At 49.2% G+C, this 24,328-nt stretch overlaps 2 protein-coding genes and 1 long non-coding RNA gene across 4 annotated transcripts in view; 2 read left to right on the top strand and 1 right to left on the bottom strand.

Annotated features, from left to right (window-relative positions):
• Positions 1–9,718: 9,718 nt before the first annotated feature.
• GPR61 (G protein-coupled receptor 61) lies at positions 9,719–17,208 on the top strand. 2 transcript variants are annotated; one of them, XR_001176070.2, is made up of 3 exons: positions 9,719–9,939; positions 12,818–15,064; positions 15,766–17,208. XR_001176070.2 is itself a non-coding variant. In XM_004769708.3 (2 exons), exon 2 carries the CDS (start codon positions 13,433–13,435, stop codon positions 14,786–14,788), a length of 1,356 nt encoding a protein of 451 aa, XP_004769765.2. In that variant the 5' UTR covers positions 9,719–9,939; positions 12,818–13,432; the 3' UTR covers positions 14,789–17,208. The 2 variants fall into 2 exon arrangements, 1 of the variants encoding a protein (XP_004769765.2); XM_004769708.3 differs by having other exon boundaries at positions 12,818–17,208.
• Positions 17,209–18,061: 853 nt separating this feature from the next.
• On the bottom strand, positions 18,062–18,955 carry LOC106003529. The gene is made up of 2 exons (XR_001176072.2): positions 18,843–18,955; positions 18,062–18,423 (listed from the first exon to the last, which is right to left on the bottom strand). It is a non-coding gene; the product is annotated as an uncharacterized LOC106003529 (long non-coding RNA).
• Positions 18,956–18,996: 41 nt separating this feature from the next.
• The window catches only part of GNAI3 (G protein subunit alpha i3), a 36,897-nt gene continuing 31,565 nt past the window's right edge, over positions 18,997–24,328 (top strand). Inside the window, exon 1 of the mRNA XM_004769707.3 lies at positions 18,997–19,245. Coding sequence (XP_004769764.1) covers positions 19,128–19,245 — 118 coding nt within the window. The 5' untranslated portion in view covers positions 18,997–19,127. The remainder of the gene's footprint in view (positions 19,246–24,328) is intronic.

Genomic DNA, 24,328 nt, shown 5'->3' with positions numbered 1-24,328 from the left:
CCTGGGGTGAGATGGGATCAGCCAACCATCTGGTCATTGGCAAACCTGTCTTGGATTTGCCTTAACCAGTGAAGCTTCACTTCTCCTCACTGGGGCACAGTTTTTCCATCTGTAACACGAGGAGTACATTTTAAGGGCCCTTTTGCCTTTTCTGTACTTTTTATTATTATCAGTCTGCAAGCTCTTCAGGGCTGGAGCGCGGCCAGCAGGAAGTCTGGAAATCAGAACTTCTCACTCTTATGCTCTATCAACTGCTGATTCTGGAAACCAAGGCTACCATGTTACATCTGGGGTGCAGAGAGCATGTCGGGGCCTCTGTTCAGCAGGGCAGGGAAACTGCCCAGGAACTCTGTATCTGGACCCAACAGGACTTCCCACAATTGGGGCTCCCCACCCCCCAGCCCCCTACCCCCGTGGTGGGGCTGGGGGCAGGGATGGAGGCAGGGGGGAGGAGAGTCTGGAGTCCGACAGTCTTCAGGACTCTGCTGGCGAGTGAAGCTTCCATGTGTTCTCTGAGGACATGTGCCCGAGAGACCTCAGGGAGGAAGCAAGCTCTAATATGCATTAAGCTCTCCTCTGCCTGGCTGACTATGGTCAAGGACTGCTAGTTCTCTTTGCTTCCTCCCTCTGGAGGGTAGCTCAGGATATTTTGGAGGTCTCCTCCAGCCTTGACACTTTATGACTCCATAAATAAAAAACCAGTTCCCTTCACCCTGAACTCGCCTCTGACAATGGGCCTCCTGGGGTCAGGCCGTGGGGATAGTTTTCCTCCTGCTTGGGTGCCGCCTAGCTGACCTGCTTCCCCGGTCCAAGAGGAGAGGGAAAGAGAAGGAGAACTATCACCCCTTTGCTCCCTCCTCCCCCCACCCCACCCCCATCCCCTAAGGATCAGAGTCTCCCCTGCCATCTCCCTACCCCACAGGAAACCAGACCCCGCTGAGCCCAGAGGCATGGAGAGGTGGGCCTGGGGCCAGCAGAAGCAGCTGCAGGTGGTGTCATCTTGCTGTGGGGGTGGAGAGAAGCTGGACTTTGAAGGTCTCCTCTGAGACTGACATGGGTAACCCGAACCTCTCTCCTACCTCATTAATGCCCTGAGGAGGAGACTTCGAGGGTACCAGTGGGCCTGGTCAGGGTCAGCTCGGGAGGCACGGGTTGGTTACCCCAGGCTGGAAGGAGCTGGGCTTCTGTAGGAGCATTCCAAGGAGCTCAGCTCCTGGCAGCCCAGGCCTGGAGAGACACACATGCCAGCGAGTGCCGAAGGAGACTGCTACAGGCCGCGCCCCCCCCCCCCCCAGACAGACGGGGTATTGATCATGCCTGTGCACCCCCCTCCCTCTCTTCACATCATGGTGCAGCTAATGGCCTGGAAAAAACTGGCCAGCTGTTCCCCAGCTGTGACATAATGAGCTCAGGGACGATCAATGCCCGTTCCGGTGTCTAATTAGGCCGGGGAGCTGGTTGGGGTGAGAGTGCAGTCTGTTTCCTGAGGGGACCACTTCCACTCTGGTCCCCAGCTGCTGGCTGCTGGAAGCCACCTGGGCCCATGCATCTGCGCCCTGGAGGAGGGGGCAGGGCCCTCCAGTGGCCCCAGGGAGTCTCCTGACCAGAGCTCCTTCTCTAGCAGTAGAAGCAGGGACTCAGTCACCATGCCAGTGGTGGAGAGGCTAGTGGGGAGAGCCTGGGCTGCAGGGGAAGCCCTGGATTCCCAGGGTGCCATCACACCCCTCCATCTGTGTCTGTCACTCTGTACAGTGGCCTTCAATCCCAACCCTCCGACCCCTTGCCCCTGCCTGGGTCCCTCCCCAGCCCTGATCCTGGATGCCCAACACTGGGACTGTAAGGAAGAGGCTGCGAGCAAGTTTGGCTCCCGGCCCGGCCTCCCTCTGCTATTTATACCCGCAGTCCAGAGAAGGATGGATCGGATTCTCAATGTGCGCACTGCAGAGGAGGACGTGAGGGTGGAGAGAGCTGGAAAGGGAAAGGTGTTCACTGAGGCAAAGAAACAGAGAGGTGGGCAGCAGAGGCCCATGGTGAAGACGGCCCAGGACTTGGAGAGAGCAAATTCTTGAGGGAGATCGGAAGAGGGAAGCCAAAGAAGAGACAGGAAAGGGAGAAATGGGGCCATGGGGAAGAAAGGGGCTGCGATCCAAGAAGCAGGACACACCCTGTGCTGGGTAGAGCTGGGCCCCAGGAGCCAGATCAGATGCCCCATCAGGGTAGGTGCTGGCCCATGTGTCCAGGGGCCTGGTGTGAAATTACAGGTCTCATGAGAATGGCTGGGGTCAAAGAGACTTGTCTGGGCCTGCGTGAGGACCTTCCCCTGGAATCCAGGCTCTGGGTGCTGCTTCCTGGGGATGAGGGTATGGGCAGGGAGCTGGAAGCAGGGGTCAGAGCAATGGGTGGGGGGGGAGATGACTGCTGGGGAGTCCAGGGCACAAAGGCCTGGGAGGAAGGGATCTAGGCTTTCTCCCATCTCCACTTTAGGCAGCCCAACGTGGCCCCAGGCTTTTTGGGTAGCCGGAGCCTAGCAGGTGACATCCTTCAGGCCACCTCCAGCCTTCCTCCTATTAACAGTCATATACAAATCAGTCCGCTGGAGTGCTTAGAGGGGAGCTCTTTCTGGGGCTCCTTCCCAGTCCCAGCAGTGCATTTCTTCCTGGCTGTGATTCCCGGTGGAATGACCTGGTTTGTGGAAAGTAGAAGTGCCCACTGCTATTTCCTGCACCTGGCCCCTGCCCCTGGGGCCCTGAATCATTCAAGCTGTCAGGGCCCTGGCTAGAGATGCCTCTCAAGGACAGCCGCTGACTCAGACTCAAAATCTAGAGCTGCAAAGGACCTTAGGGAATCTATAAGCCTATCCCGAGCCCTCAATTGAAACTGAGGCTCTGAGAAATTAGGAGAGCAGCAACCCCAAGTGCACTGCTCACTTATGCAGAGGCTGTCTCTGGACTTCAAGTTCAGGGCTCCTTCCCAGATGCCAGGCTGTCCATCTCTTCCTAAGTCCCTTCTAAGAGTAGGATGGATTTTCTCCTGGGGGCTTGGCCTTCTTGTTTGGACCTCCCAGCAGACACTATGGGAAGTCAAAGAGGTGAAAAGGTCGGGGCCGCCAGGACAGCAAGTCCCCCAGGAGAGACAAAAAGGGTAGGGGCTTCCAAGAAGCAGCCTGTTCCCTGGAGAATTTCAGTCTCTGTAGCCAACACTGCCCTCTTGTGGCTTCTGGCTGTCAGGGCAGCCTGGGGGATGGTTTCTTTCCCCAAAGCAGTGATGGGAGGATTTAGACCCTACAGAGTTACCCTTCCAGGCCAGGCCATTGAGAGACTGAGCTTTCACACACCGTTCTCTAATAGGGTCCTCAGGCTGACCATGAGCACCCCTGTGCCCCAGGGCCACTTCGAAGCCATCTCTCTGAATCCCTGAGCAGCCCTGGCCCTTCATTAGACTGAGGGGCAAAAGAGTCGACTGTGGGGGAGGGTCCTGCATTTAGGTGGATCAGGAATCCATGGGGAGGGCCCTGTAGAAAAAAAGAATGTCTGGGAAAGAGGCCACAGTATCTCTGTGCCCAGCAGTGTCCAGCCTGCAGAAGGAAGGATCGGGCTGCCTGAGGGTTCCATGGAGTGGTCCTAAGTGAGGACCCCTCGCTTAGATGGGACTGTCCCAGAAATGTAGATCAAGGGCACCGCCCCACCGCCACCTCCAAGTCAGAGACCAGGCACTGTTGCTGTGCTCTGTGGAGCCCAAGTTGGGGAACCCAGCCCCGCTCTTTGTTCTTAGGCCAGAACAGAGGACCTCATTCCTGTACAGGGATGAGCAGCTGGGTGGTCCGGGGTGTCTCTGCAGATCAGGCTGGGCAGCTTTATGACATCATGAATCCAGAGGGGAGACGTTCCAAGCACTCAGATTACCTTCCCTCTCCACCCTCCACCTTCTCCCCATACAGTGGACACACAGATTGTTCTGAGAGCCCCACCTCGGGACCTCCCCTCTCCTCTGAGATGACTGGGTTGTATGCTCACCGACACAATGTCCTTGGTGACTTGTTTGTTTTCCCTCCTCCCTCCAGGCCCGAAGGATAAGGAAAATTCCCAGCCTGGAGTTCAACCCCTCACTCTGGAACTTATGAATTCAGTAAATACTTATTGACTGACTCAACAAAAAGACAGAAGGATAGCACGTCTGAGGCCCTTCGGTTCCCTGCTTAAAACAGGTTTGCTGTGTTGGCTTTTCAGACTGGCTTACCCGCAGCCTGGCCGACCTACTTGTCTGTTCTCCCTTCTTCCCAACATGTGGGGTATTTTTTCAGTTAAACTGGGCAAGTAACAGTGCCCTGATACTCCCTAAACTTGCTTGTCTCCATGTTTTTTTCCAGACCAGCTCCTTCCTCCTTGATTCCCCTCTTCCTCAATGCCCTTCATTTACCACCAGTTAAAATCCTACCCCTCCTTTAAGACCCATGCGCTTCCTTCATGAAGGCTGCCCAGATTTCCTGTGGGAGTGGGTTCACTTTTTTCCCTTTAAATCTCCACCAGCACTTGGAGTGTCCCTGGAAGCCTATAACCTGATTTATCCCCATCCTACATTGTAAGCACCAAAAGGGCAGGGATTGTATCCCCTTCATTTTTGTACCCCTTCCTCGCATCCCCTACACGGAGCTTCGTGCACAGTAGATGCTCAATAAACACTTCTTATATTGGGTGAAATGGAGTTTGCCGTCTGGGCTGCTGGGAGCTCAAAGAGGTGGGAATGGGGTGCTCCTGAGCTTTAGGAGACTATCGGAGTGGGTGAAATGGGAAGGCAAGGACCTGTATAGGGAAGTGATTGGGGGTTCTGGGAACCCTCAGAACATTGCTGAAGAGGAGCACTTTGCTGAAGAGAAGAGGGGGCTAGGCGGGCCTTGGAGATGCAGTGGGTTAAAGAAGAGCACCAAGTAAAAGGGGACGACAGGTTGACCCCAACCTCAGGTCTGGTGGACCCCAGCTGTCTGCCCTAATGACAGGCAAAAAAGGGAGCAGGAATCCAGAGGCTTGAATTCTGGTCTCCTTCGCTGGTCAGCTGGGTGACCTTGGGCAAGTTGCTTCTCCTCTCCAGGCCTCCTCATCGTAAAATAGGTACCTGACCTCCTATGACCCTTTGAGTTCTGCAAGCCTGACTCCAGTCAAAGTTCTGAAGTAGAGGGGTGCTGATCGATGGGGAGTTGCATATGCCTCCCTTCCAGGCCCAAGCACTGGAAATGGCCCTGACTAGGTCCTGGGCAGCCCCCGAGAAGGTGACACAGCCCAAAGCTGTGGCCTGACTCAGACGATGCAGAGGATGGGGCAGCAGAAGACTGTGTGCCCAATTCAGAGCGAGTAAAGCATCCAGTAATCAGAGCGCAGGGCAAGGTTTTCAGGGAGTTTCCTTCCTTTGTTGGGGGCTTCCCTGTCCTCGACCTTGCCACCTCCCCAGACTCAGTAAATATAGATCTGGGATTTGAAGCCCAGCTGCTGGACTGGGTGGCTCTGAGAAAGTTACTTAACCTCTCTGAGCCTCGCTTTCCACATTTTTGAATGGAGTGACTAAAATGAACTCAGCAGATTGTCATAAAATTCTGTGAAAGTGCCCAGGACTGTGTGTCCTGGCGGATCTCCCCTTCTAAGTCTGGAGAAGGACAACTGATACAGACGGCTTCACAAGCCACAGGGCCAATGGTTCATGGTGCCTTGCAAGGGCCCTGGCGGTGGAGTGCGGTGTGGCGAGGGGTAGTCAGATGGTGGGGAAGTTGGCTGGGAAGAAGAGGGAGAAGGGTCTTGCCCAAGGAGTCCCTGACTGTTAGTGAGGAAGAACTCCCCCCCACCATAGACTGATTCACTGTGTAATCAACAAGGACCCTGGAACTCTCTATAATTTTTCTTTGGGGGTCCAGCATTGAGCTCCAGCTGATGGATGAAGGGGGTGCTGTATGCGGAAGGTTCCCCAGTCTCATAACAGGCCTAGCCTGCACATGCACTGTGGGTGTTCCTGCCACTCTTTTGAGCCTGGTTCATCCAAGGCCCCCAGTTTCTAATCTGGTTGGGAAGGATTTATTTTTGGGTCCCCGTAACCTAGCAATGGGCTCACATGACCAGTGGCAGCTGCAGGCTGAATATACCGTTGGATCTTGGCTCCTGGCAGGGGGTGTAGGCCAGACTGTGGGGGAATAAAGGGAATGGAAAGGCTCTCACCTCTGTTTTCCTCAACAGCCCCCTCAGCCCAGTCCCCACATGTTGGGCGCAGGGGTGGGGGCCTGGGGAGCAGACATGGCTGGTGTTGGCACAGGCTCTCTGGGCAGCCGGAAGCTGCAGTGGGGAGGTCCCAGCTGTGAGCCTGCTGTCGCGTGGGGAAAGCTGGATGTCCATGTGGTTATGTGGGGGTGCAGAGAGGGTGTGATGCTGGCATCCTGGGGGGCAAGCCCAGGCTGGGGGAGCAGGCGGTTGAATGGACAATCTGTGTTGTGGGATCTCAGGGACACCCCTGGTGGATGCTGGAATCCCAGCATTCGGCTTCTTCCCTTTGTTCCCTGTTACATTGTTAATATCCCTGGGAAAGAGAACACATTAGCTGCTATCAGTGTGAGCGGATTTATCTGCCTCCTTCCTGAGAACAGGTTTTTTTTTTTTTTAAAGATTTTATTTATTTATTTGACAGGCAGAGATCACAAGTAGGCAGAGAGGCAGGCAGAGAGAGAGAGAGAGAGAGAGGAGGAAACAGGCTCCCCGCTGAGCAGAGAGCCCGATGCGGGGCTCAATCCCAGGACCCTGGGATCATGACCTGAGCCGAAGGCAGAGGCCTTAACCCACTGAGCCACCCAGGCGCCCCCTGAGAGCAGGTTTTGATGGAGTCAGAGACAACAGAATAGGGGAGTGGGTGCCACTAAGCAGGTGAGGGGCTCCCAGGAGGATGCTGTGGGTGTGTAAAAGGCATTCGATAGATAGTTACTTAGTAAGTGGATGGATGGATGAGAGAAACTTGGTTAGCTTCCTGATCTCCTCTTGAGGGTGTAGGAAATAGTGGCTGGGGGTGGACGTGACCAGGTCAAGAGGTGTGGATTGGCAAGGGCAGGACAGTGCTGCCCCGAGGAGCAAGTCTGGAATGGAGAAATCAGAACTCAGCCCCAAGGGACGCATCATGATACTGATGAGAGGTGGTGCCATTGCCCCCATGGGACAGGAGTCACTCCAGGGCATGCGTGCTGCTTGCGGGGTGATGGATCTCTAATGTGGGTTGTGGGGCCACCCCAGTTTCTCCACCTCCGTCTTCCCACATCCTCCTTCACGTTAAACTCTGAAGGGAGGGATCACCTGGGTGGACTGGGGATGGAGTGTCAACAGCGGCCCCAAACCCTGACTGAGATCATTTGATGAGATACGGCGTCAGCAATGCCTCCCCAGACGGGGTGCCCCAAAACTAGTATCATCACCATCATCATCATCATCACTGTTATTATTATTTCCTTAAAAGATTTATTTATTTGAGAGCGAGAGCGAGAGAAAACAAGCATAGGGAGGGGTAGAGGGAGAGGAAGAGAGAAAAATCCTCAAGCAGACTCCCCACTGAGCACAGAGCCCCACGGGGCTCTATCCCAGGATTGTGAGATCATGACCTGAGCCAAAAGCAAGAGTTGGATGCTTACCTGACTGAGCCACTTACCCCTGGGCCAGGACAGACAGTTTCCCCTCTCTCCACACTCCCAAGCCAAAATGGCTTCCAGCAACTGAGAGGATGCTCCAGGATCTGTGGCCTCGATGAACCACCTTTCCTAACAGCTCTCTGGGAGGAGCCTCAGGACCTGGAGGCTTGGCTCTCCAGCTACCATGCCCATTGCCCGGCCAGCCAGGGTAAACTGTACTAGCTTCCCCAGGCCTGAAAAGAAGGCTATGTTTATATTGCAGGCTTCATATCCCTATTAATAAGCTGTGTGTGTGTGTGTGTGAAGGAAGTGTTGCCCATTTTAGAGAGAGTAAAACTAAGGTAGATAGAAAAACTAAGGGACAGATGGCCAACTCACCAGCCAAGGCCTTACCACCAACCAATGGAGTAGAGCCCAACTAGAATCAAGGTTTTCTTCCCAATCCAGTGCTCCTCTATAGTGCTCTCTCTCTTTCTATAGTGCTGGTGAGTCTATGTCTGCTCTAGCTCTTTCTCGGTCCTTGGAAGGGGACCATTGGCCGGGCCCCTGCAGGAAGCATATGGGTTCTAATCAGGCTTTATCTGACTCAAGAGGGTTTGACCGATCTCAAGATAATCTTGCCAACATGTCAGCACAGGGGTTAATAAAAACATTTTACTGTCTACAGGTTTACATTTGGTATTTTCATTTGATTTCCCCATACTAAGGTGTATGTTTTGGTTTTGGCTATTTCCTGGAAGGCCAATGGCTACTTCTATGGAATAGGCTTTAGGGTTTCAGCCCAGAGGCTCATGACAGGTCTCCAAAGAGGTCCTGGGGGCATGAAGGAAGGTGTAAATACTTTGGCTTCAAACAGGCCTGGGTCTAAATATTGGCTCTGGCACTTTCTATTTGTGTGATCTGGGGAAAGTCTTTTGGGGGATACTGGTGATCACTGCTTTGCCTCTGGGCTGGTCAGTAGCCTCCCCACGGTTGACTTGCGGCCGGGGCAGCCACCTTGCCCTTTCTGGGTTTTCTGGGTAAGTCATTGTTCTCATGGTTCTTTGGGTTGGGTCTGGTCTTCCTTCCCTTTTGGAGGCAGAAAGAGTTTGTGGATGGACAAGTCTCAGGGCAGAGGGCTCTGGAGTAGGTATCATACCAGAATTCCTGGCTGAGGCTCATGGTTCTGCTATGCATGGCTTCACCTCTCTGAATCTCAGAGAGACTCAGATGCTCTGGCCTGTAGGGTATCTTACAGCTCTGCAATGTTAGGCTCCCGTCCTTGGGTGTCAGGCACATAGCTGGGGGAACTGAGGGTTTCATGGTGGGAAGCCATGCCCCTCCACCTCACCCCCAAAGCCTTGTCATGTGGCCTTGGGCCCTCTACAGATAGTGTTCTGCAGCTCAGTCCTGTCCTACAGATCCAGAGTGATCTGAGCCTTCCTGAGTTCCTGGTGCCCGGTCTGTCTTCAGGGAACAGTCTGTGGTGGCAGCACCTGTGGAGGCTCGTGGGGATGTTAGATTCCCCGCCCCCATCTCCATCAGTTCTCACAGTCCACACCAAATCATCATACAATCTAAGAAAACAATAGTAATGTGATTTCTGGGGGACAAAGGCAGGGTTAGGACGAGTCCTTTAGCTCCCCTCCAAGCCTGAATGCTGCTCTTGAACTTGTCCACTGTACACATTTGGCAACTGTCCAAGGAGTCAGCCCCTGGGACCTTAGCCCGAGCCAGGCCTAACCCTAGTACTCTGTGTCTCCACTGACTGGCCTGCTGCAAGAGCATCTTTGTTCTGACGTCACACAAAAGCATACAATGGCAGGGCTGTCAGGAGCCTCAGGATTGTCTAGCCTATATTTTCTTTGGACAGGTAAGAAACCAAAGTCAGAAATGGGAAGTGACTTGCCCAGGTTCATACAGCTAGTAAGTGCCAGAGCCAGGACTTAAACCTAGATTTTCTGATCCTAAGTACCTTTTATACTTCATTAGGAGGGCCAGGAAGTTCTCTCCTGACCACAGTCACCTGGCCCCATGAGGGTTTTGACATGCCACTCCAGCACCCCCAGAGACGTTGAGAGTGGTTGGAACCACCCCCGAGCGTCAGCCGCAGGGGCACTGGTGCCTGACTCCTTGTTTCAGTGGCTCCAAGGGGCTGGGTGGGAAGCAGGAGGCCATTAGGACCCAGAAGCTCCCTGAGCATGCCGCTCTGCCGGCTGCCTCTCACTGCTCACTGCAGTGGTTCAGGCTTCAGCAGCCCTGGAGAAGCATCAGCTGAGAGGAGCTATCACATGGGAGCCGGGAGCTGCTCAGCAAAGGTAGGAGTTGCCGACTAGGCCAGGAATGGGACCAGTCCCAGGGCCTGCTGGGTTGCGCTGAGGTACTCTGCAGGAGGGTAGCTCTGTGTCCCAAGGACCAGCCCACCCTACCTTATGGTGGGCAATTTCGTTGAGGGATGGGCTCCCAGGTATCTCAAAGGCAGTACTGGGGTGTGGGCACCTCTGAAGCCTAGAGATGGGGGTTGATCTCCTGCCAGACGGAGTACCCACATCCTACAGACAGGCAGGGTTCCCCATCTGTCTTACTCCATGTCATAGAAATGGGTCCCCCGCATCCTAGGAACAGGTCCCTTGGTATGTAGGCTGATGGGCAGCTCTGCTTCCTGGGTGTGGGCAACTCTACTGGGGAGAGGTGTGGTTGCCCCCTGGAGATCTCCCCTGGCTGAGAAGGGCCATGCTCTTGTCTGAAGGAAGGCCGTGCTCAGGTTCCTGGGATGGAAGCTCTCCGTATTTGGGGAACAGGTGCATGCGAATCCCAATGACACCTCTTTGGCCTTGGGCTGGGCACTTATGCACATCTTGCATCCTGACACAAGGATATTTGTAACTTGACCATGCCCTGGTTAGGGGGCCAGACCTGAGCCCCTGTGGGAGCAATGCCTGCTAGGTACTGGGAGGTCCTGGAGGTAAGGGAGGGCTTGCTGGCAGGAAGCAGTGTGAAAGACAAGAGCGTTTGAGAAGGCATGATGATGTGAGCTAGGAGTGGAGTGAGGCTCTCTGGGCTTCCCCCCTGACACCATGATGTACAGTCCTCCCCTCCTTAACCCCCATCCGTCAGTGAGGGAGTGCTGGGGAGGAGGAATGTTGGTCCATCTGTTATGACGGAAATGGGAATCCTGGAATTTAGGAGTCAGGGTAGAGATCCTGGCCAGGCCAAGGGGGCTCTGGAAACGAGAAATGTCCAGTGCTTTCTTGTCTAGGGCTTTATCATGGCTGCACAGTAGCCTCTCCATCTCCACGTGGAAACCATGTCTGCTTCCCTCAGTCTGGGACCCTGGGAGGGCCTAGCTGGCAGACTCTTGATGTCCATGCAGACACAGAGGGCCTTTACTCCTTTAGCTCCCAGGGCCTCAGAGCCACGTCTTCTGGGCCCCATTCCCAGCTGGAAGGGACGAGGAAGCCACAGCATGAAGAGTAAGGGGCAAAGATGCCTCCCCTCCCGTAGCTTTCTGGCTTTTTCCTGGCAGACTGTCTTATGAGCAGCTGATGTCTCCACTTTTGAGCCCTCTCTTCACCTTCTCTGTAGATCCCGAGTCTATGTGGCCATTTTAACTGTGAAACAAGCTTCTTGTTATCCCCAGGGAGAGGCACATCCCTAGGCAATTGTCCAAAGTTAGGGTGGCACCTGGAGACCAGGTTACCCTTTCCAGAGCAGAGTCCCCTGGCTGGCACACAGCTGACCTACTGAGTATGTTTGAAGCTGGTACGAAGGGGCAGGGACTCAACAGACCAGTTTGAATTTGATACAACTCACAAAGCTATATTGAACACCTACTGCACTCATGGCAGGCTTGAAGTTAAATTAGTGCATAGCTAGTGATAATGCCCAAACCCAAGGGTGATTTTAAGGCTGTCACAATGGGGAGGGAACAGGGATGGTCTGCCGCACGTGGTTCACTTTATTGTAGTCAGAGAGGTGTGGGTTTTTAAACCGAGTAACCACCAGGCCCTTGGTGGCCCAGGAACTCAAGAGTCATCAAATGTTGTCTGATATGGGAATCTTGGAGGTCATCCAGTTCAACTTTCCCATTTTTACAGACGAGGATACCATGATCCAGGAAACTTGTGACTTGTGTACAGACAGCCCATCAGACTTGGCATGCCCACAGTTTGCCTCAAATTTGCATCCTGTCACACATCATACTGGGAGAAACTGGACTGCAAGAATCGGATATGGAAATGAAAATAATTTTTAATTTCATTATTATTTCAATTATATGCAAACTTAATATGGATAATGAGACACATAGAACATTTGATCTGTCATTTGGTCAGGAGAAATGAGAGATGCTGAAACCCCAGACTTCTTCCCCTCCCTATTCCTTCCAGTTGTCTTCTCTGCTTTATGGTCACCCATTTCCTCCCCACTCTTATCCCTGCCCCCCCAGACACCTACTTCTTCATCCTTGCTTTGGAGTGTGCTAACAGTCCAGGGCCAAGAGGACTCTGGGCCAGGGATCTGCTCCAATGAGCAGAGATATCCAGACCCAGGGAGTAGGAGGTTAGGAGCATTTCCTCTCCCACCTGCAGGAGCACAGTGGCCTTGCGAGGCTGATGAGTGGGTGAAGAAGGGCAGCTTTCAAGTGACCTATGCCCTTCCGGCTTTTGGGGGCAGTGGAGCCTGGACGGCTGACATCCCAGTCTCCTTCCCCAGATGGCAGCTCTTTGTCTTGGGGCTGGTGATATCACAGGAGACTAAAGTACAGTCCTCCCCCCTTTCAGGTGATCTCTTCCCAGTGGTAGTCCCAGAGCACTGACAGACATTTTTAGAGACGGTTCAGATCCAACAACTATTTACTGAATGCCTACTGCATTCCAGCTGCTGTGGAGGGCATGGTCAGGTGGGCTGGAGTACTGATCCTGAAGCCGGAGCTCTTCCAGACCTTGCCGCCTTTGGAAGTTACTTGACCTCTCTGGGCCTCAGTTTCACCAACTGCAAAATGGGGATGAGAGTAATACCTGCCTCAGAGATTGTGTGAGGATTTGAATGAGCTTATTTACATACAGTGCTTAGAACAGGGTTGGGCATTTGGAAACCACCTTTATAAATGTTAGCGCTTATGGGTGGTATTGTTATGAAGTCTCACAGGATCCTCCAAACAGTCATGAAGTGGCCGTTATTCCCTTCCTTTTACAGATGCCTTCATGAGGAAACTGAAATCCTAAAGAGTCACAGTAATTCCCAGACCTGGGACTGGAAACCGGATCTCATGTCCCTTCTATGCCCCAACAGCTCCTGCCATTCTGAGAGACAAGAAATCAGGAAATTTACATAAGCAACTTGAAAACTGGGGCACTATCCTGAAACTCAGCGGGACCCTAGGAGAGGGAGACAGAGGATTTAGAATCTCTGGATAATAGTCCCTGAGAGAGGAAAAGGGCATGGAGAATAGAGGCAAGGAAAAGAAAAAGGAACCGGTGACCAGTCAGAAGGTGGAGTGCTGAGTGAGTGAGGCTCCAGCATCAATTATGTCTCCTGCTTCTTCCAGGTCACCAAAGGCAGACCAGAGCCAGGAAGCAGAGATGAGCTTCTGAGCCCTCCATTCTATTACATGCACAGCCAGGCCTGGAAGGCTGGCGATTAGAGCCTGTCCAGGAGGCTCCAGCAGGAGGCGCCCTCTCCCCCCATCCCCCCACACAAAATTGGCAAGCCTGTTAAGCCTGGGCCTGGGCTGGCCATCCCAGGGTCACTGGACTAGGATGGGGGATGGGCCTGTGACAGGAGGTGCCCTGGGTGTCCTCTTTCGGCCCCATGGAGTCCTCTCCCATCCCCCAGTCATCAGGGAACTCTTCCACTCTGGGGAAGGTCCCTCAAACCCCAGGTCCCTCTACTGCCAGTGGGGTCCCAGAGGTGGGGCTGCGGGACGTGGCCTCGGAATCTGTAGCCCTTTTCTTCATGCTCCTGCTGGACTTGATCGCTGTGGCTGGCAATGCTGCTGTGATGGCTGTTATCGCCAAGACACCCGCCCTCCGAAAATTTGTCTTCGTCTTCCACCTCTGCCTGGTGGACCTGCTGGCCGCCCTGACCCTCATGCCCCTGGCCATGCTCTCCAGTTCTGCCCTCTTTGACCATGACCTCTTCGGGGAGGTCGCCTGCCGCCTCTATTTGTTCCTGAGCATATGCTTCGTCAGCCTGGCCATTCTCTCGGTGTCGGCCATCAATGTGGAACGCTACTATTATGTTGTCCATCCCATGCGCTATGAGGTGCGCATGACGCTGGGGCTGGTGGCCTCTGTATTGGTGGGCGTGTGGGTGAAAGCCTTGGCCATGGCTTCTGTGCCAGTGTTGGGAAGGGCCTCCCGGGAGGAGGGAGCTCTCAGCGTCCCCCCAGGCTGCTCACTCCAATGGAGCCGCAGTGCCTACTGCCAGCTTTTCGTGGTGGTCTTTGCTGTCCTTTACTTCCTGTTGCCTCTGCTCCTCATCCTTGTGGTCTACTGCAGCATGTTCCGAGTAGCCCGAGTGGCAGCCATGCAGCACGGACCGCTGCCCACGTGGATGGAGACACCCCGGCAACGCTCTGAGTCTCTCAGCAGCCGCTCCACTATGGTCACCAGCTCGGGGGCCCCCCAGACCACCCCACACCGGACGTTCGGGGGAGGGAAGGCTGCAGTGGTCCTCCTGGCTGTGGGGGGACAGTTCCTGCTCTGTTGGTTGCCCTACTTTTCTTTCCACCTCTACATTGCCCTGAGTGCTCAGCCCATTTCGACTGGGCAGGTGGAGAATGTCGTGACCTGGATAGGCTACTTCTGCTTCACTTCCAACCCGTTCTTTTATGGATGTCTCAACCGGCAGATCCGAGGGGAGCTCAGCAAGCAGTTTGTCTGCTTCTTCAAGCCGGCTCCAGAGGAGGAGCTGAGGCTACCAAGCCGGGAGGGCTCCATTGAAGAGAACTTTCTGCAGTTCCTTCAGGGTACAGGCTGTCCCACGGAGTCCTGGGTTTCCCGACCCCTCCCCAGCCCCAAGCAGGAGACACCTGCTGTGGACTTTCGAATTCCAGGCCAGATAGCTGAAGAGACCTCTGAGTTCCTGGAGCAACAACTCACCAGCGACATCATCATGTCGGACAGCTACCTCCGTCCCGCCCCCTCACCTCGACTGGAATCATGATGGGCTTCTAGCCACTTGGAGGGAGATGGGGCTGGGGCCACTTATAACTGAAGTTATTCAATGAAGTGAATCCCACCTTGTGGGATTACCTATTCCCAGCTAGCAGGGGCTGGGGCTGGGGTCTCTACACACAGCTTTTGCTTAGTGTTTTCTGGGTCAGGAACAATGCCAACAGAGAGGATGAACGTGTGGCAAAAGCCTTGGACATGGCTATGATCCTTGACTACTGGGGGAGGGAACCTGGTGAGATGGTAATGAGAATAAAGGGTCACGAAGGTGAGATGATGCCTTTCAACCAGTGAATTTTCCATGCCTCAGAAGCAGGGAAACTCTCCAAGGGTAGGAGTTGGAGGATATAGAGCAGCAGGCCGGGTTTGGAGTTATCCTGGGAATCCCTTAGGGTATTTCATTTTTCAGTGTAATTGTACAGGGCAGTAATTGTATTCAAGCAAGGTAAGAAAATGACCTGTGTCTTCTCCTTTCCTTGCTAGGTTTAAAAAGAACTAAACGAAGTACAGCTAAGTGTTTCCATTTGAGCTAATGGATCTTTTTCTAGTTTTAGAACTGAGGTTTCCTTAACCAGAGAGGGCCAGCTGGGTATATTCCTTTCCTAAGTTTGGCCAGAAGCAAGGGGAAATAGCAGGCAGGGTACAAAGAGGAGAAGGCAGAAAAGCTGACTGCAGCTCTGTCCCACCCTCTGGGAACAGCCCTTCTGTTCTATTTTGCTGTCTCTCTCCTGCACATGTCTCTCTCCTGCACATGTCTCTCTCCTGCACAAGCTTCCAGCTTGATCTCAGCAAAGGCAAGGATACAACAAGATGGCTCTTTATCCTTATTTTTTAGAATGAAGAAGTGGAGAGATTGGGGTTTGGGTGGCTGAAGGTGGGGGTTAGTGTTTGAATTGCTAAGGTGGATGCATACAGAGAAGCCAGAAAATCATCTTGACCAATAATACTGTAAATTTTTTTTCTTCCTAGGATTGGCCTCCTTGATCTCTCTCCTCATGGCAGTGACCCACCTCCAGCCCCCTGGACTATCGGGTACAAGAGACTAAGGTTGGGAATGGGAAGGGTGGGGTTTCCATGGTCCATTAAATGCCTCCTACTCCCATCCATCGCTCTCAAAATTAGCTTCAGTGACAAAGACTTAAGTCTCTCTCCTATCTGCAGCCCTGGGTTGGAGAGAGGGCCTGAGAGTTGGGTTCAGATGTTCACTAATTGAGACTGTAGGAACTTGTTGGTTGGTATCAGTGGTGGTATTTGCAAGGGAGGGGGAATAGTTGCAAACTGGACAGGACACCCATCTGGGACTACTTGTCTATCCACTTCCCTCAGTTGGATCAAGTAACATTCAAGGGTTGAGGCAGGACAAGAGGGTGCTTTGATCTGTATTTGAACAAATTCCTGGCTCACTGAACATTAAAGGGAAGACGGGCTGGTGGGAGTGGGATAGTTTCCCCTTTGAATGGCCAATAAATACTTTTTATTATAAAAAGTTATTCTGATATCAACATTTACTATTTCAGTTCAATTCAGTGCATAATAGTTGAATACCTAGTATTCTCTGGGACCCACACAGTCACTGCCTTTGAGGAGTTCATAGTCTACTTTTATCAGGTACCTTGTATTTTTACAGAGCACTTATATCCGGTAAAGCATTAAAGAATGTTTGAGAAATATATTGGAGAATACATTGGAGCTCAGTCCACTGCAGCAAGATACCTACATGGAAGCTTCCTGTGGATTGTGGAACGTGTGAGGGTTGTAAATGAAATTCTAGCTGCAGAAAAGAATTTATTAAGAAACTGGGCAAACAGCTTTCCCCCTTTAGATGTAGGAGAATTTACAGGTTTCTGTCTTCCTACCACCAAAGTTACTTTAGTCTAGAACCTATTACACTGAAGAAATCCCTTAGATAGTACATCTATCAAGGAGAATCCTTCGTGATTGAAAAACATGCTCTTCTCACTCTCCTCCCTTTTAAGATAAACTCAGAAGGGAGACATCTCACTTGTAGATAAGGGGTTCTCTTCAAACATCAGGGTTCAGCTAGTAGGCCTTAAGCATCGCCAGCAGGTGGCAGTGTGAGTCCAGTGGAAACAGGAAACGAGCTTGCATGGGGGAGTTGGGGGTGGGGAGATGGAGTGAGGAGAGGGGAGAACAGGAAACATTGTCTGGCAGCCATTTTGTTAATTTATTTTGTCTTCTCCTTTGCCTTGCCCTCCAGCCCTTCCTTCACATCCATCAAAAAAGAAAATTTTAAGTGCAAGGATATCTCTAACTCAGGCTTGTATTTCCTGACACTGAAATCACTGGTGTTTATTACAGAATTTGACATAGGCTGGTTCATTTGCCACTTATTTTTCCCTGAGTGGATCATGAAGGAAATAAAATTTTCTATTATGTTGACAATTCTCCCAACAGTTTCTGCCATGACCATCTTCCAGTTGTTTTCCAATCACCAGGACCACTTGGTAAAGTTTGCTGTGTAGTTCTTGGCTGTGAAAGCTCTTGCTGGACAAAATCTGACCTCTCTAGTGGGCTCAAGAATCAACAGGTTGAGACATCTGACCCGTCAGTTACTTTTCCTGCACCTGGGTGGTGTTGGGGTAACTTCCAAGCCTAGATGAAAACTTTCTGTTGTCAGGTCTCCCCAGTGGCATGGTAGAAAAGGGCTGAATTTGGAGGCAGACATCTACTTTTCACTGTGTGAACTTGGGAAAGATGCTTAATTTCTCTGAGCCTATTTCTTCATCTGTAAAAACAGGGGTAACATTACCTACCTCACAGGGTTGTTGTGAGGATTAAAAGAGATGACCATGTGGAAGCACCTAGCCATACCTGGCAAATAGGTACTCAATAAATAATTGATTCTACCCTTTCCTCTTGCCCTATTCCCCCAAGTATTGATTATGGCAAAGCCATCCTTTTTATTCTAACAGTCATTTGGGAATGAGCAGGAGGCTTTTCAAACTTTCAAGAACTGGCATTATGAAGTTATAGTGGATGAAGTTGTTTACGGTGGCTCTCAAGAAATCCCTAATTAATGAATTGTCATAATATAGACCTTTCTGTTTGGACCTTATATGCTAAGGTTTAGATTCTATTAGGGAAATAGTTTGTAATCTCGGGGAACGGTTTGGGGGACAACAAGAGTTCTCTCTGGAATGTATGGTGATAGTATTTGTGCAGCTATTTGGCAGTAAAGGTAATTCACGGCCACTGACATGGGTAGTACCCAGGATTATGAATGAAAAGGCTCGGAGACTGGGGCTTTTTCATGGAGGTTTATTTTCAGGTGATGCTAGAGCTGACAGACAAATTTACTAGACCCTCCCTTTTCGGGTAGTACCACAACAGGAAATTTCAGTAGGGAGATTCACAGGTGGCACTGGTTTGTTTTGGGGTGTGGGCCCGAGGTTAACTGATCTTGGTAGAAGTACGAAGCACCTAACGCGGAATCAGTCATTTATCCGCGCTAAAGTGGCTTATATTGGAGAAAGGTATCACGGACATCTTGTGGAGAACTACACGCTTACCTTTCAGGTAATAGAATATTTAGCGATTTCAGGTGGCCCTCTGTCAACACAGTCGCTAGGCAATTCGTAGATAACGGCACAAGGACCTGGATACATCCTGAGAGCAAGAAACGGGAGGACAAAGGGGAGGGGAGAAGGGGATGCTAAGGTCCTAGGCGTGGTCAGCCTTACAGATCTCAAGATGTGAGGCGTGGCCGGCCCTAGGCTCTGCTGTTTGTTTTCATCCTGTAGATCGGGTTAAGACAACCCCGACAGAGTGTTGTACACTTGGGAAGGGGCTTCGGGTCTCCACAGCCAGAAATCAAGGGGGCTTTTCTGGCCAGTGAGAAATTCCCAGCATAAATTCCTGTGCGCGCTGTGGACTCGTATCTGGGAATCCCCACCCCTCTTCCAAAGCCTGCTGTGTGACCTCAGGAAGGCGCCACCAACTGGGGAAGCCAGTCCCTGCTTTTTCTACATTAACTCAAATAAGGCAGCCGAAAACGAAAAGAGGCACTAAAGTCGAGCCGCGCGTACCAGGTACTCCACGAGACACCGCTACTCCGCTCGGACTCACCGGTACTCTCCTCGTACTTCCGCCTTCCGTCACTCCTCCTCTACCCCAGCGAAGAGTTTTGAGCAGCAACCGCCTTGGGGCGTTGCCGGAAGTGTCGTAAACGCCGGATATCCGGTTCCTTCGGGCGCTCAAGTAGCTGACGGAGAGGGCCGCCGCCCAGCAGTAGACGCTGTCTCCGTCGGCAGAGCCGCAGACTTCGCGGTGTTGAGTGAGCCCGGGCTCGGTCCCCTCTCCCGGCCGCCGCCATGGGCTGCACGTTGAGCGCCGAGGACAAGGCGGCGGTGGAGCGGAGCAAGATGATCGACCGCAACTTGCGGGAGGACGGAGAGAAAGCGGCCAAAGAAGTGAAGCTGCTGCTACTCGGTGAGGGGCTGAGGGGGGGCAGCTGGCGGGGTGAACCGGAGGGCCTAGGCACTTGAGAGCCCTTGCGGGAGCGGGGGGTGGAGGGAGTCAGTCCCGGCCGGCTGAAAGGACCCCGAAGGGATCGGGAGGGCGTGACGGCCGCGGGGCGGGGTGTTGGGTTGGTGGTTTAGGCCTGGGAGGGCGTGATGAGGGGGTGGGGTTTAGGATTGTAGGAATTGGGCTGGAGGGAGGGTGTGACTCCGAGCTGGATTTGGCCTTTAGTGTAGAGAGCTTGGGAGTACAGGGCAGGAGGACAGTGAGACTGTATTAGGAGTACGCGAAACGCTGGTAAAGGAAGAGCCGATATTAGGGAAGGTTTTGCAAGGGGTTAGAGTGTGTGGGGCATATATAATGGATTACGAGTTTAGAACATGGTGATACTCTTGGATGAAGTTGGGATGCTTGAATGATTAATGTAAATGGAGGGGCAGGTACAGAGTGGTCACGTAAGGACCCTGTCGTCTATTAGCAAGTAGGCATTTTGGACTGTTTGTATAAGTGGAGGAACCTTGGATTAACCAGGAACATGAAGGTGTGTGGTTGAGATAATTTACAAGTCTCAGGTATAAAGGAAAAGAGCTTGGGTGCAGAGGCTGTCTATCCTTTTCCACCTTCTATCATTTTTGCTCTCTTGAGGTTTTATAACAACTTCCCTTGTTTTTATAAAAGGGGAGGTGGTGTGAGCTGAGGAAATTTAAGGACTGGATGGTTTGAGGTTTGTAGCAAAAGATGTAGTGGACAATAGATTACATACTGAGAGTTGCTGAATAGTTGCTAAGTATGATGGACAGTGGGAATGGAGTTACCTTAGAATAAATTATGAAATTTGGTACATTAAAAAAGCTGTGACAGACTTCTGGTGAGCTGTCTCTCCAAACTAAAAGCATTGGCTTCAGAAAATTACTGTTTATTTCACCTGACATTCGTTTTGAGCAGCTTTTAGGTACAGTCAGATGCATTTTACTCAGCACGATTAGTTTAAACATTTTTGAAACTGGTTTCTAGAGCCTCAGTAAATCATATAAAGTACCCTGGCATCAGCATACCAATTAGTTAAGTCACAGTTTCTTTACTATGAGTATTTTCTACAGTTCTGTTAGAGAAGAATAAGTAGGAGTAATGGTTTCTGTAAGCAATAGAACCTCTTTTTTTTTTTTTTTCAATAGAACTTTTAAAAACAATTTTTGAGAAAAAGAAGTTGCTTTAGGAGAAGTGCCAAATTTCATGGTATAAAGCTCTGGAGAACAGAATGCACCACCATAAACCAAGGGTTATTTTGTATTCCAGGTTGTGCTGGGTCCCCATGCCAGTATCTTCATATTGACATATTTAGTGGTTTGTAGATTGCAGAAGCCCTAGGAACAGCTCTTCAGATATAGGGGGAAAGTTATGCATTGGAGATTGAGCTTTTGGTTTGACTATCTGACCTTTCATAACAATGGATTCAAATTGTAATTCTAGACTGCCACTCTCTGTTTAACAGGTATCATTTGTGGATGAACATGGTCCGTGGCACATAGTAGATGCTTCTTAAATATTTACTAGTGTAAACCACTTAATGTTGGAGATTGCTCCTTGGGCTCTTTCAGATGTTTAACATAAGCCATAATACTCAAGGCATTAATGTTGTCTGTATTGATTGATTGGTTATGAAATTAAAGGTGTATTTTCATCTTGCCTTGTTTTACCTTAGCCCATCAGAGATCCCCTCAGGACATTAGCCTATTGTAATACAGTTATAAACTGAGGCTTTCTTCCAAATGGCAGGATTTGGCAGGCAGAATTTAGGCAGGCAAATGTCTGGAAAAATCTTTATTCGGGATTTTATAAATAGTGTATTTAATTAAAAACAAAATAAAACACATGATGACTTAGCAGACTGCAAAAGCAGTAAGTAAAAATCAAAGTACTAAAACATTTGCTTTTAATTTTTACCAATTTCATTGTTTTAAGTAAGATTTTTTAATATTCTTGAGCAAGTTAACAGATATAAATAGTTGCAGACACAGATGTTTTTGCTTGAACCATATCATAATGCACAGAAGTTAAAGTCATCCCTTATTTTCTTTAAGCAGAACACACTCATCAAGTATATGGATAACTTTTTTTTTTTTGCTGTAGAATACCTCCTTTGATGCACATGCAAGTCATTTTTATTTCATCACTTTGAAACTGTCAAACTTAGTCTAAGTGGAGGTATATTCAGTTACCTGTGTTTTTCCTCTCACCTAACAGGTGTTCATTAGATACTACTGGGGTTTTTAATTTTTTTTTTTGGAGGGATGTAATTTAGTATAGTGATAACAACAAGAGGTATAAAGTCAGACTATTTTAAATTCCAATTCCCATTTACCAGCTGTATCCTTGGGAAAGTTACTTAGTCAGTTTTGCTCTGCTCCATTTTCTCATCTTTAAAATAGAGAAAATAGAGGCACTATAGGAATGCTATGAGGATTGATATGATAATAATTTAAAGTGGAATACAGCCTGGCACATAGGATTAGCTCAGTGAATATTAGCTATTATTGCTATTATTTATTTATTTTTTAAAAAAGATTTTATGTACTTGACAGAGATCACAAGTAGGCAGAGAGAGAGGGGTCAGTAGGCTCCCCGCTGAGCAGAGAGCCCGATGTGATGCGGGGCTCAATCCCAGGACCCTGAGACCATGACCTGAGCTGAAGGCAGAGGCTTAACCCTCTGAGCCACCCAGGCACCTCGCTATTATTGTTATTATTAAATCAAAAATAATGTTACAGATTATAGGTACTATAGAAATTCAAATTAAGAAGCCAGGGTGGGCTCTATTAGTTAAGGAATACCTAAGTGTTACAGTTTTTTGATTACCTTTGATTTGAATTTCCTTTAGGTGTGTTCTTGGGAAGTTTCTTGGTGTGTTCTTGATAATGTCAAATTAATGTTTAATAACAATATTATGTAGGAAGACAAAATTATATTATGCAAAGCTTCCCAACTGGAGTGCAGTATATAGGATGGTATACAAGTGTGCTGTTTGTAAATTTTTTTATAGTTTTGAAATTTCATTTTTTTATTTTAAAATTTTTAAGGTTTTTATTTATTTATTTGACAGAGAGCTTGAGAACACACAAACAGGGGGAGCTGCAAAAGGAGAGGGAGAAGCAGGCTCCCCAGGGGATGCAGGGCTCAATCTGAGGACCCTGGAATCATGACCTGAGCTGAAGGCAGACACTTAATCGGCTGATTAATCGACTGAGCCACCCAGGCGCCCCTATAGTTTTGAAATTTTATATAATTTTCATAACTTTTTGAAATTTTGCAACAGTTGAAATGATATTTGAACATTTTTTAGTATGATTTCTTCTTTAAACTTTGGAAACATGGCAGTTGCAAATACTAGGAAGGTTTATGCCAATTAGTATTTATTATCATCTGTAATACTTTGTATTTTTTCATGTCATAATTTTATGATATGAAGAAAATACATATTATTTTTTCCAAGCCCTTCCAGCTTACTTTAGTAAGCCTTAGAAATACTATCATTTTCAGTGTGTGCCATCATGTGACAAAAGTTGGGAAGCACTGGTATAATGAATGGATAAGAGTACTTGCTTTCAGAGTCACATAGAAATGAATTCAGTTCTCACCTTCACTTACTAGGTGTGAGACCCAGAGCATATAACTTAGCCAGTGAATCTTATTTTCACATATATAAGGTGGGGGTGATGTCTGTTTTGTAATATGCGATAGGATAATATATGTAAAATGTTTAGCAATAAGTATTGAGTATAGGTAACTTCTGTTATTATGATAATGTCTGTGAAAGCTTTTCATTTTAGCTACTTTTTTCAAGGGTGTTTCAGACAAATGATTTTTTTCAAATAATATATTCTTTTCAAAGGTTTTCAAGGAGTTTTAATAAATATCACTCTTGTGATATTAAAAAGAATTAAGTACTATAATTTAGTTTTGTAAGTTATTGAATGGTTTACTCCTGTGCTATCTTCAGATTTTATTTCTTGATAATTCCCCTTAGCAGATCTTGAGAAAACATTATTATGCAAAATGAGATTAATGCTTTGTTCTCTATGATATTTTTGGTGGTAGTATGTCAGAAATTAAGTTGTGTTCAAAGAATTAGGATCCTCTAATTCACTTAAACCTTAAGTAATTTTTGTGGTGGTATTTCTCTTGTTCTTGAATTTGACTGAAATTAGTTTAATGTAATAATGCTGTTTAGGAAAACCTTAAAGACACAAATTTGTAAAGTGCACATAATGTAAATGTTTAAGAGAATATAAAGAGAAGAAACTGTTGTAGTGTTTGATTTTCCCTCCAGTTTTAACTGTCTTCATTTTGGTAAAATTCTTTTTTCAGTGTTTAGAAAGTTAAAGTTACCTTTAAGCCTTTATCTCTCCAGGCTATCTGTTACCTGCTTAGCAGTCATCTGTATCATACATGTAATTGAAGCTGCTTGAGCTGAGTAACATTGTCTTTGGAGCACTGTTTAATTGCCCCAGTTTTGATACAGTTCTCTATGTAGATGAAGTAACCTATTTTTCATGTCTTGGTATTAGTAAGTTGTAACAGAAATGAATATATCAGATACAAACCAAACAAAGAAGAACCAGAAAACCAAATTTGTTTGACTTGTACCTGAATAATGGCCTGGTAATCTTAGAAACAAATTTCAGGAGGGTATAGTCTTTAGTGGATTTCCTTTGATTTTCAAGTTGGACTTGGAAGATACTTAAAAGTTTAAGAGATTTGTGGGATGCCTGGGTGGCTCAGACGGTTAAGTGGCTGCCTTCAGCTCAGGTCATGATCCTAGGGTTCTGGGATCAAGTTCTGCATTGGGCTCCTCACTTGGCAGGGAGCCTGCTTCTCCCTCTGCCTGCTCTGCCTGCTGTTCCCCCTGCTTTGCTGTCTCTCACTCTGATAAATAAATAAAATCTTAAAAAAAAAAAAAGTTTAAGAGATTTGTTAAGGGCTAGTGGAGATATTAGTGTGTTCATTGTTCCATTACTATTTTGCTGTTAGGGACTTTTTTTTGTTACCAAGTGTA

The sequence above is a fragment of the Mustela putorius genome, unplaced genomic scaffold (genome assembly GCF_011764305.1).
Source record: "Mustela putorius furo isolate JIRA1106 unplaced genomic scaffold, ASM1176430v1.1 tig00000585_pilon_pilon_pilon, whole genome shotgun sequence".
NCBI lineage: Eukaryota > Metazoa > Chordata > Mammalia > Carnivora > Mustelidae > Mustela > Mustela putorius.
Note: the sequence above shows the minus strand (reverse complement) of the source record. Positions and strands in the feature narration are given on the sequence as shown.